This window comes from Drosophila takahashii, chromosome 3R (assembly GCF_030179915.1).
Source record: "Drosophila takahashii strain IR98-3 E-12201 chromosome 3R, DtakHiC1v2, whole genome shotgun sequence".
NCBI lineage: Eukaryota > Metazoa > Arthropoda > Insecta > Diptera > Drosophilidae > Drosophila > Drosophila takahashii.
The window spans coordinates 24,600,084-24,612,316 of NC_091681.1; the positions used below are offsets into that span (position 1 = coordinate 24,600,084).

At 44.2% G+C, this 12,233-nt stretch overlaps 4 protein-coding genes across 4 annotated transcripts; 2 read left to right on the forward strand and 2 right to left on the reverse strand.

Annotated features, from left to right (window-relative positions):
* Positions 1 to 1,241: 1,241 nt before the first annotated feature.
* gl (glass) lies at positions 1,242 to 4,938 on the forward strand. Its single transcript, XM_017158125.3, has 4 exons — positions 1,242 to 1,369; positions 1,621 to 1,751; positions 2,333 to 3,849; positions 4,577 to 4,938. The coding sequence occupies exons 1-4, from the start codon at positions 1,324 to 1,326 to the stop codon at positions 4,719 to 4,721; spliced, it is 1,839 nt and encodes a 612-aa protein (XP_017013614.2). The 5' UTR covers positions 1,242 to 1,323; the 3' UTR covers positions 4,722 to 4,938.
* Positions 4,939 to 5,765: 827 nt separating this feature from the next.
* Nup43 (Nucleoporin 43kD) lies at positions 5,766 to 7,053 on the reverse strand. The gene is made up of 2 exons (XM_017158123.3): positions 6,675 to 7,053; positions 5,766 to 6,611 (listed from the first exon to the last, which is right to left on the reverse strand). The coding sequence occupies exons 1-2, from the start codon at positions 6,958 to 6,960 to the stop codon at positions 5,815 to 5,817; spliced, it is 1,083 nt and encodes a 360-aa protein (XP_017013612.2). The 5' UTR covers positions 6,961 to 7,053; the 3' UTR covers positions 5,766 to 5,814.
* A 374-nt stretch (positions 7,054 to 7,427) lies between these two features.
* On the forward strand, positions 7,428 to 9,201 carry WRNexo (WRN exonuclease). The gene is made up of 7 exons (XM_070217046.1): positions 7,428 to 7,509; positions 7,564 to 7,635; positions 7,727 to 7,834; positions 7,889 to 8,115; positions 8,183 to 8,407; positions 8,460 to 8,703; positions 8,759 to 9,201. Exons 1-7 carry the CDS (start codon positions 7,450 to 7,452, stop codon positions 8,912 to 8,914), a joined length of 1,092 nt encoding a protein of 363 aa, XP_070073147.1. The 5' UTR covers positions 7,428 to 7,449; the 3' UTR covers positions 8,915 to 9,201.
* hmw (hemingway) lies at positions 9,173 to 12,094 on the reverse strand. Its single transcript, XM_017158134.3, has 5 exons — positions 11,709 to 12,094; positions 11,043 to 11,636; positions 9,676 to 10,409; positions 9,458 to 9,617; positions 9,173 to 9,400 (listed from the first exon to the last, which is right to left on the reverse strand). Exons 1-5 carry the CDS (start codon positions 11,943 to 11,945, stop codon positions 9,260 to 9,262), a joined length of 1,866 nt encoding a protein of 621 aa, XP_017013623.2. The 5' UTR covers positions 11,946 to 12,094; the 3' UTR covers positions 9,173 to 9,259.
* Between the last annotated feature and the right edge of the window lie 139 nt (positions 12,095 to 12,233).

The window sequence follows — 12,233 nt, forward strand, 5'->3', positions numbered from 1 at the left end:
GTCTTATGCTCCTCGCCAAAAGTCGCTTCTTGCCCCGCACTCAAATCGAAAACTCAAAACATAGCACAACGGCTCCACATCTAACTACATAAGATTCTAATCGCAGAACAACGATCGTGTGATATTAACGCCGCGTCGAGAACCAAAAATATTAATTCTTCAAAAAAGTTCAAATAAAAGAAATTTGATAAACGAGTTAAAGTTTCCAAATCTATTGGTGTTCTTCAGATCATGCAATTTGTGAAAATATTTAGAAGGTGCGAAAATGTTTAAAAATGAAATGGTGAACCATAGTCCTAAATAACGTTAAAAAACCAGGATACTATAATATATTCAATAAACATGCTGGAAAATAAGAAATTGTTCATAATATACAGCTTATTAAAGACAATCGTCTTTTTTCAAAAGGATCAGTTAAATAAATTGCAATATCCTAAACAAAATTTTAAAATAATAAACAACTTTTCACAGATTTCAGAAGCATTGTCAAAAAAAACACAATTTTGATACATATTACAAAAATGTTTTAATGTTTTAACATAACAAACGAGTAATTTTTACATTTGTACAATTCAAATCAATAGGAAAAACTTTGCATACGTTAAATTAAATTATTTTAAATTTGATTTAAAGCTAATTTTAATATATTTTACAATTTTTTCTTAGTTATAATATATAAGGTTTGTTCAAAAAGGAAATAAGTTATCGGTTTCAGTGGTATCTTTTAAATAAGACTAAGATCGGAAGATTAAGTTCATTTTCGTCTTAGCACCGATTGATTTCAATTTCGGTTATTTTGTTTTTAGTTTTGATAAGAGTAAAATATTTAAATTAAATTAACAATAAAATAAGTTTATTCGTACATCCGAATATTTTTTTGAAAAATTGCCTAAAAATTAGCTAATTTGAGCTTGTCTCATTTCGAGTACATTGTAGGTAATTTAGGACACATCTTCTTTAGCTCCAGGTTATTTGGTTTTTAGGTATAAAAATGACTTTAAATGTTTTTGATATTTTGAAAAACACACCAAGCTTCTTTATTTTAAGCACTATGGTTAAATAAAATAACAAAAACTTAGAGACCATTAATGAGTATGTTAATTTGTGAACATTATTTTATTTTCGAAGTGTGCCTTAATGATAAATATGAATATAATCTCCTCGATTACCCAAAGTAAACTTAATCGAAACGGAAAAGTATTTACCAATAATGTTCCCTCCTCGCCTTGCAGTTGGAAATTAACGCATCAAGATGAAGCGTAGAAAAAGCAGAAACAAAGCCACCAAAGCTGAGCCCAAACGTTCCAGAACTGGAGTCATGTCATGGGATTGTTATATAAGGGTTCCAAACTCCTGAACATAATTCTGGGTGAGTAAAGTGGGCACACAGAAACACTTTTGCACAGATATGCAGAGACACAGATACGAAAACGCGAGACGAGAGAGCAAAGCAAATGGCGGTCTCTCGTTCGGTTTGTGTGTTTGTGTCGCCCGATGGGCGGAGCTAACGGCACAGTGGTTGTCACGGAACCAAAACGTATCCATGAGATACGCGAGCTGCCCTCGAGCATCTCCGTCAGACTTCCAGTGGATTTTAACCGTGTTTTTTTGGCTGCGCAGATTCCCTGGAAGATCAAGAGGGTGGAGCTATGTACATATCGTGCGATGTCTCAAACGGCGGTCCTGTGGAACCAGAGACGGGCTATGTGCCCAACAATCCCCTGTTCGGCCTGGCGCTGGACAGCCCGCAGGTGAGTCCTGGATCCCCTTTTCGATTTGGCTTCAATCTCTCCGGAAATCTCCTCGCGTTCGGTTGTGCTTGCCTTTTAGCAGAGAAAAGCTGTTCTTAAATCTGTATTTTTCCCTTTAAAATTAACTCAAATTTCTGATATATTAACTTGATATTTATAGTATTTTAAATAGTGAAGTCTTTTTTTTAAGAAGTAAAAAAAAGTTGCCGATTTCCGCTAGCAGAGGGTTACATATTTTCATTATTTGAATTAAAGGTTTTTTTTATATCGTTACCTTGAAAACCGAAGACTAATTACTAAATTTCTAATTATTTTTAATTCTAAATTTCTCTCTGTATTTTTATCATTTTCGTTGGTTTAACGTTTTTTTTTTTCAATAAATAAAATCCATAAAATCTGTATTTTTTTTTACATGTAATATATATTTGCAATATCTTAGCTTTCATTTTAAATTTTTTCAATTCAATTTAATTTCTAAATTATTATTAAATGATTGAGGTTTTAACGATGTGTTGAATACTTTCCTAACCGGTTCGCCTTGGCCTCCATTTCCACTTCCATTTCCGTTTCCGCTCATGCAGCAAGAGTGCGCCGCTTCCTGCGTCGGCTGTTTATCCTGCCAGGGCAGCACCGCCCTGCCCATCTCCTCGCTCACCAGCAGCGACTTTGACTGCGGCGGCTGCTTTGATCCCACGATTGGAGTGGGCGTGGGCGTGGGCATCGGTGGCGGCCACATCCAGATCAGCACCACACCGCCGGCGAGCAGCGGCAACGGGAGCAGCAACAACGGTGCTGGAGGAGGCGGAGGTTCCTCCGGAAATCACGGCTACTGGAGCACAGACGAGATGGCCTCCACGTTTCCCGGCCTTCCGCCGCTGGACATTGATCCGCTGCCCAGCCTGTTCCCCTTCTCGCCCTGCGGCGCCTCCTACAACTTTGCCGCCGGCAATCCGCACCAGGCCTCGCTCTCCTACACGGTGCATCCCCACCAGATGCTCATCTCGCCGAATTCCCACAGCCACAACCATTCGCATAACCATGGCCAGATGCACTCGCAGCAGCACCAGCAGCAATCCCAATCCCAGGCATCGCACGTCGGCAACTCGCTGCTCCAAGGTAGTAATGGTAATGGTAACCAAATTGGCAGTAATGGTGGCTCCACCGGGAACTCCGCTGCCTGCTACTACGAGACCAGTGCCGGCACAGTTCCACCTCCTCCGCCGCCGGCGGCTGCCATGTATCCCAGCATGAGTGTGAATGTCAGCATGAACATGACCATGCACCATGGTTATGGAGCAGGCGATGCCAGTGGAGTGCCGATGCAGTGTTCCCAGATGAACTGGACGCCGCCGAGCAACTCCTCCTCGGCGGCGGCGGCAGCGGCGGCGGTCAATGTGCTCTATCCACCGCTCCTGAGTCCCGGTCACTATCCCGCCTCGGCCACGTACTCCTTCACGGCGGATTTCCGGGCACCGGCTCCCACTGGCTTGGGTTCCCTGCCCCCGCTGACGGTGGGCGGGGAGAAGGAGTCCCCTTCGCCGCCGGCCAACTCCGCCTTGGGTGGTGGCTACTATCCCACGGGGGTGAGCACCCAGGGATATACGCCGCCACACAAGAGTCCCAGCAGCTACCAGGCGGCAGCCCTCGGCTTGAGTCTCTCGGGGTTCGAGGATGAGGAGGACAGCAACGAGGATCTGGACGGAGATGAGGGCAGCAGTGGCGGCGAGATGAAGCCCAATCTGTGCCGGCTGTGCGGCAAGACATACGCCAGGCCCAGCACGCTGAAGACCCATCTGAGGACCCACTCAGGGGAACGACCCTACCGATGCCCCGACTGCAACAAGAGCTTCTCGCAGGCCGCCAACCTGACGGCCCACGTACGCACACACACCGGCCAGAAGCCGTTCCGCTGCCCCATCTGCGACCGGCGGTTCTCGCAGAGCTCCAGCGTCACCACGCACATGCGCACCCACTCCGGCGAGCGGCCGTACCGCTGCTCCTCCTGCAAGAAGTCCTTCTCGGACAGCAGCACCCTCACCAAGCACCTGCGAATCCACAGCGGCGAGAAGCCCTACCAGTGCAAGCTGTGCCTGCTCAGGTGAGTCTAGGATGTTGAATTACATCCCAAAAGAATCCCACCTTTGAATGTAGTTTTGGGGGATTTTTTAAGAGCCAGTCTACTTTATTTTTCAAATATTACTTAAAAAAAAACTTTAATCTACTAGATGTTTTAACTATATCATCGCTTTTCTAATTCCAATTTTTAAACTTATAAAACATATAAATTTTTATAGAAGAAAACCACATCTGAATGTAGTTTTAGGGGAACTTTTAGGAGCCAGTCTAATCACTTTTAAAATATTTCTTTAAAAAAAAACCTTCAATATACTACCTAATTAAACTAAAACTTTGTTTTTTTAATTGTTATTTTTACACTTAAAAAACATATACATTTTTATAGAGAAAAAAGTAAAAACACATGGGTAGCAATAACATTATACAAATTTGTACCATTAAAACTAGAAAAGTGCAGTAAATATTGTTTTAAAAAAATTTCAAGAAAATTACTTTAAAATATCATTGTAACTTAACTTTTCTCGTCAGCATGTTAAACTAAAAGTAAGTTTTTAAACCTATAAACGTATAGAAAAACATGTAGAAGAGAAATAATATTTATTGAAATTTTGATTTCGGCAATAAGATATGATTTTTAAAGCATCTAAAAAAACCGTTTAATTTTTGGGGAGTTTCATGCCTCCAATAGCCATTCCACTACCTGGAAGGTACATAGACCCAAGTTAATTGCTTTTTCTTCCCCCGTACAGGTTCTCGCAGTCGGGAAATCTGAATCGGCACATGCGCGTCCACGGCAACAACAACGGCAACAATGGCAGCAATGGTGGAACCGGAGTTGGGGGCGAGTCCTCCGGCGGAAGCGGCAGTGGGGGTGGCAACAGCCTCCTCACATGACAAAAGCCACGCAGTGCAGGCGGTTTCCAGCACTACCACCCCCCGCACACGCACCACATGCACCACCATCACCACCACGCCCACATGGGCAACTACGACTACGGGAACTACAGCATCGGCGATTACACTCCACCCGGAGCCACACAAAACTATTCAGGGTATTATTTCTGCGCACTCAACAAGCCGCCCAAGTTCGAAAGATTCTACTAGGGACTTGAAAGTGAGGTCGATCAATGATCAAGTCCTAGCTATAGGTAGTATCTACCCTGAACAATCAAAGAATTAAACAAAATCCATTATAATGCAACATCTGGAGATTACAATGATACTAAAATCTTCTAAACTATAAAATGTTAATATAATATGCGCTGCAATATAATCAAAACCATTACTAAGATTTCCAAGGAAATTCATGCCATAATTAAGATGATTTTCTGTAGTCAAATAATTTCCTTATAATTGCAAGCCATAGTTAAACCAGAATATATAATACTCATTCCCCAGATCCTCACCCAACTGCAGTTGAAAATGCTCAAATATAAAATTTCTATAGAGAAGCGAACGATTGTAGGCCTAAGAGCTGCACTGTACATACTTATACATACTGTATTTATTATATTCGCCTAGCTTAATATATATTGAGTCCAAGTTAGTTTATCCATGATATGATAAGGTAGTTGAAAACACGCATAAATCTATTCCAAATTAGCCAACGAACTAGAATTTAAGTCGGATATGAGGATACGAATCATAAGACCAACCAACACAGCAGCACCCAAAACGAGAATATTAAAATTGGAATTGCCAAGGCATAATACACATAAATACCTAAACACGAATGTAGCTATACTAAGCTTAACTTAGAAGTAGATGTAAGAAAGGTGCTTTGATTTAAGCCAATTTTTGAATATATCAAAGAAGATAATGAATAAAATATGAAATTTAAATAATACCACTGCTATAATTAAATGATTTTAAGTGCACAGGGGAAAAAGTTGTTTTGGGACATTTCTTCGTCCGTAAATAAATGAAAACGAATTGCTAGAATAACAATTGAAAAATTCTATAATGTACGAAAGGAAATTACAAAACTTCAGGCAATGTTATCGACTAGGTAAACGGCTTCTGCATCGCCGCCGCAGACCAGGCGACTTCCGTGGACATCGAAGGAGTTGACGGACTTGCGGATGTTGCTCAGCACGCCCTCCACATCGACCAGGGAGCGAACTCGATCGCCCGACAGCCAGGGGCTATGCCCATCCTTGTTTGAATCGCAACCGATCCCCTTGTTCTCCGACCACATCCACACCTCTCCGCCCTCAGCGGCGGTAAACAGTTTGCTAGGATCCTTGCGATGGAAGCCGATCTCGTTGATGGGACTCTTGTGGGCACTGAGATAGGAGGCGGGATAGTTGAGGTTGCGCAGATCCCACACGGTTATCGAACCCTCTTCGCTGCCGCAGAGCAAGATGTGCTGCTGCATGGGATGCGTGGAGAGCGAGGAAACAAAGTTCGAGGACTTGTCATCCTGGGAGGCCACCATGAAGGTGACTTTCGGTTGCGCCTCGGTGGCCACGCGGGCGTCCAACATTCGAATGACGCCCATTCGGTTGGCAGTCACCAATTCCTGCTGGCTGATGTAGCAAAGCGAGAAGAGCGCCATGCTGTCCGCCTCAATGGTGCGCTTCACCTGGCGCAAATTTCCCACGGAGACGATGTTAACACAGCCATCTTCCCCTGCGGTGGCAATATCTGTGCCGTAGACGGAGAGGTCGGTGCAGGGAGCCGGCTCCTGGCTGCGTTGGAAGCAGTGCAGCCTTTCGGACCTGGCCGTCCGCTGCATCTGATCCTCCTCCACGGCTCGCTGGACGTTGAACACGCTGAGGTGACCTGGTTATAGAAATAGAGATATTTTGAATGTTGAAGGATTTCCCAGAAGGAGGAGAAACTTACCATCGGCACAGCTCACGGCCAGCGTGTCCTTGTCCACAAACTCCATGGCGGTCACGTCGTCCTCCATCGCCACCTTGTCCATGCAGCGCGGCGTCTGGTCCACATTGTCCGACTCCGTGGCGGTGGCATATTGGTTTGACTGAAGCCTCCAGAGGCGCACGAAGTTCCTGTCCATGTCCCAACTGCCGGTGACGAACCGCTCGCTCTGCTGCAGTTGCTCCGGCAGCCAGCGCACGCGGGCCACCTTCTCGGATATGTAGTGGGTGGAAACGTTTGCCAAGGACATGTTTTCAGTGGTATTTCAAGAGATTCCGCGATATAAACAAAACAAAATTAGTTTGGCTCCAATGCGGTACCGCGAAGTTATCGATAAATTATTCCGGCTGTAAAAAAAATACCATTTATTACTTTTTAAATATACCATTTTGTAGATTTCAAGCTGGTCTGCCTTTTATTTTGGAACACGATATCCCACTGGAGATACTGTCCATCGTGTGGAGAACCCATTTTTGAAATGCATTTCTAAAATAACTGCAGGATTTTCCAATTTATTTGGAGTGCTTAAGTTTATTGATTATGCAAAAAAAAATACATTTAAATCGCCTCCTGTTTCATACTCCACCGTTCCACTTATTTAATCTAGCGGGAAATTAGCTAAATACGATTTGAGGTATTTTCTTATAATTTGGTATTTTTGAGCTGCTGCCCTACTACAGTTTTGGCGGGAATCATTAATAAACAAAACATTGAAGAAAACGGAAAAGAGAACGCGGTTATGGACAAATATTTAATAAAGATGCCAATTAAATCTAAAGCAAACGAAGTGGCCAATCCAGTAAGTAAAACCATTACCTATTTAAAGGAATGAATTTAATTTCATATATTTTAGGAAAAGGCGGTGGCTAAAAAAGAGACTCCCAAGATGCCGATTAAACAACTTAAAAAGGGTACTCCAAAGGAGGTACTATTTCGATATAATTCTTTGTTTTGACTGTACTTGGATATGTAAATCCTAAATACACTTGCTATTTTTTTCCCTATTCCTTATTTAGATAAAGGACAAGGAAAATACCGGCGAGGATAATACCCCGAAGCAAAGGAAAACAGGAAGACCTGGCAGACCAGCTTCTAAGCGAAAGAATCTAGATACCCCAGAAATGGTAAGAAAAAATATTTCTATTAATACAAAAATGTAATTGCCAGTGCCTTAATAGAAAGGCGAGAATATTGCGGCAGAGGATGAGAATCCCCCGAAGCGCAGGAGTGCCAGGGTCACAAGGAGCACGCGATCCATGGCAGAAGATGGGCCTCCATCCCCGGAAAACGCCGCAACGCCCGAAAAGCGCAAAAAGGCCGAGAAGCTGCCTTTTATCAAGTACACGGGGGCCATCAAGTACTACACGGAGAACCAGGATATAGCCTCATCCGCCGACGAAGTTTTGTAAGTTAAGAACCAAATCCTTAAAAATAGAATGTTAGAATAATGTAACATTTCCATTTAAAATTAGGCAATGGGTGGAAAAGCAGAAGGAAGAGGTAGTTCCCATGGCCTTCGACATGGAGTGGCCCTTCTCCTTCCAAACCGGTCCCGGCAAGTCAGCCGTCATCCAGATCTGCGTGGACGAGAAGTGCTGCTATATTTACCAGCTGACGAATCTCAAGAAACTCCCAGCGGTCTTGGTGGCCCTTATCAATCATCCCAAAGTGCGATTGCATGGCGTGAACATAAAGAAGTAAGTAATTACATATTTAAAAATAGATCTCAACTAATTGCACATTTTATAGCGACTTGCGAAAGCTAGCTCGTGACTTTCCCGAGGTTTCCGCTGATCCGTTGATCGAGAAATGCCGAGACTTGGGCCCCTGGTGCAACGAGGTCTGTGGAACCGGCGGTCGATGGAGCCTGGAGCGTTTGACCAACTTTATAGCCAAGAAGAGCCAGGATAAAAGCAAGAAGGTGCGCATGAGCAAGTGGCATGTCATTCCGCTGGACGAGAATCAACTGATGTACGCTGCCATCGATGTCTATGTAGGTTGAAGGTTATATTTTTTTCAAAACAAACTAATTTTATTTTTCATCTCAGATTGGTCAAGTTATCTACCGCGAATTGGAGCGACGCGAGAAGGAAAAGCTTAAAAATGAAGAAGAATTTAAGGAGGCGAACGGGGATGCTGCCTTTAAAGCCGTAAAAGCATTGGGTGAAACATTCCTTACCAAGATCAACGAGGTGACTCTTTGAACTATTTAAGGATGCAATTTATATTTACAAATTTTCACTTTTATAGTTAATTAGGGGTTTTCCAATTTAATTATGTTATATTTGTACAATCTCAACTTTTTAACTTGCATTTGATATGATCTTAATATTATTGACATTTAAAGAACTGTTTATATAGACTAGAATTAACAAATTTTACAACTTGTTGATTATTTCAATCTTAACTATGTTTGAGTCCCCCCAAAATTAGCTTTAGAATAATCAATTTTCTACATTTCTCAACTTGCAATAAATTTTAATTTTGTAAATTCGCATTAAACACTTCTAAACACATAATGAACACAGTTGGAGCTGCCCGTGGAGGCGTCACTTGAATTGCGGGCGCCGGGTGCCGATGGCCTCCAGTTTCCGCTTGAGCAGATCGTTATCCAGATCGATCTGTCGCTGGAACTTCTTCCGGTTGACGGCAGCGCTGGAGAGACGTGGCGCCGGCGCTGGCTGACGTTGCTAAGGATAAGGTTAAAGATCAATATTGGATCGCATTTGGCATACTATATTACTTACCTTCTCTGGGCCGTTGATCTTAAGGCTGCTGGTGCTCGCCTTAATCGTGGCCGTGGGCTTCACAGTCATCATCTTTCGGAGTAGGATTTGATTCTGTCGCTCGATCTCACGCACCTGGGGATTCGTAAAGCTGAAGCTCTTGCGTCCCAGGTTCTTGTAGCTAAATAGGAGGATGTTTATAAGACAGTTTTAAGGATTTTTTAAACTAAACTACTCACTTGACCTTGTCGTTGGAGCAGCGTGAACGGGACACATTGATTGGATACTCGCATCCGTCACTGTTGAAGCTGCTCGGAGTGCCGCTGGCCGCTCGCCTCTTAAATTCCGCCGGTCTTCGCTGTTGTGGATGTCTCATGAGTCCATCGCCCTGCCCACATTCGTCCACGAGGTAGTCTTCGTCGATTCCCATGCCCATTCCTAGACCTACGTTTGGTTCCAGACCTTGGACAAAATCCCCACCCATCTGCAGTTCCTGATCCTCTACAATAAGATCCGATTCCGAGGGACACCGGCACTTGGGCCTGATCAACTTGGACGATCTTGTAGTGATTAGTGCGTCTTGGGAGCGCTGCATGCGCATCCTAATCGGCGGTCTTCCTCCTCCCAAACTTCGGGCACTGGTCATCGCCGATTCCGTCGTCATCGATGCCATCTCGGATTCAGTGTCCTCCAGTGTTCTGTGACTGCGCTGATGCATCAAATCCGTGGCCATGGCAAGCTGCTCGAAGGCTTGGCTGTTCGTCGCTCCTCCATTGATCTGGAAGGACTTCATGATCATCTCCGACATCTGGGTCATCTGTTGTTCCAGGTACCGAACTCTCGCCAGATCGGGCTGCTGAGTTGGCAAGGAACCATTGCTATTAAGGAGATCACTGAGGTTCTTTAGAGGCTCCTCCATTGGATCCTCCTCCTCCTCGGGCTCTTCCTCTATCACTGTTTCGGTTTTTGGATGCTGCAAAAGTAAGTAAATATTTAATAATTTTAAAACAATATTAATAGACCTCGGATTTTGCATATTTGCATATTTTTATAGGATAAAGATAGATCAATTCCGAAAACACCAAAGTTCCTTTCAATAAAAAATAGTTTATAGTTTAAAATTAATGGCATATTTTATTTTTTTTGCCTATCTCCATAAAAAGCATATGCATAAAATATGCAAAATATATTCAAGATTGACCATTTCAACCTAATTTACCCGAAGAAAATTGTTTGTTACTTTTCGTCATTTTTTCCCAAATTTAAGGAAACTCTATTTATATTTCCAACGAGTAGGCGAGAAGGGGGCAAAATTAGTAAAAGGGGAAGAATAGTTTTTGGCCCTATCGGCCAAACTGCTCGTTTAAATTGCTCGCCGTGTTTAATGAATGTTCCTTAGAATACCAGAGGGCTGCATTACAAATTTGAGCCTCCAGTTGCTCGCATATATTTTGCATATTTTATGCATATATTTTGCATATTTCCGATATGCATCCGAATTTATTACATTTAAAATTTTTTTTTTTTGGTAAAAATCGGACCAAAAATGGACAAATATGCAAAATCCGAGGTCTAAATATTAACTATCATATCTCAACCATCTTACCTGCTTTTGGAATCTAGGAGAATCCTCCAGGGTGATGTCCGTTTCGTCTCCTGGCACGCACATGGTGGCCACACTGTGCTCGCTGCTGTTGTCGCTGGCATCCACCAGGGACACGATGTCCTCTTGCGGCATCGCAATCTTCTCCTGCACCGTCGGCTTGCTCACGGCCGTGGCTATGGACTCATCCTCCTCCAGTTGCTCCACTTCCACATCGGTGCCCTCATCCTCATCGCTTTCCTCGGCGGACTGGCGACCACCGTTGGACTCCATGGCTCCATCTTCTTCGTCGCTTTGTATTTCCTCCTCCTCCTCTTCGACTTCCTCGACTTCGGCATCCTCGTCCTCCTCCTCCTCCTCCTCTTCGACTTCATCCTTAATCCGGGAATGGGCACTACCTGGTACCAGAGTGCGCTCCGTGGGCGCCTCATCCTCCAGAGGCGTGTCCATTCGCAGACTGAGTTGATTCACCTCGGCCACCGTCTTGGTAATGACCACCTGGCTCTCGTCCTCGGAGGAGGAGCTCAGGTAGGATGCCATACGATCGCGATTGAAGCCGCCGGACGAGCGACCGGGGATTTGGCGACGGGCGTGCGGCTGTGGGCGTGGTGCAGGGTGAGGATTAAGGCTGAACTGGGAAATGGTCAGCTCCTGCAGAGGAGGACTTACGTTTCCGCGTATGAACTCGGCCTCCGCATCACTTTCGCTCTGCGTGTCGCTCTCCTCCAGCAATAGAGCTTCCTTTTGATTGGGCTTCTGCTGCTCCAGCTCAATGGTCTCATCTTCCTCGGCCTCGGCCTCATCCTCCACCTCTTCCTCCTGCTCCTCCACCTCCGATTGCGAGTCCTCCTCGAATGACTCCTCTGCATAGTACTCCTCATCAGAGTTTTCACCAGCTTCCGACATCCTGTAATCGTATCCTTCCTGGGATATTCAGATAAGGTTATTTTCTCCTTTAGGGGGTGTATTCTGTTTTTGAGAGGGGTTGTCAAACGTTTTTAGGGAAATACGTGTGTCTTTCTGTAGTTTACTTAGAGAACTGCCGAAACTCGGAAAGCGCTCAAACTTTGAATTTCGATGCCAGCCTGAGTTGTAGCTAATTGTTTACTGGGTTCGATTTGCAGCGATTTTGATGCGTTGTTCTTTTGATTGACACCTGGCCCCCAGGTTGGGGCAGGTGCTCCTCCTCCTCCT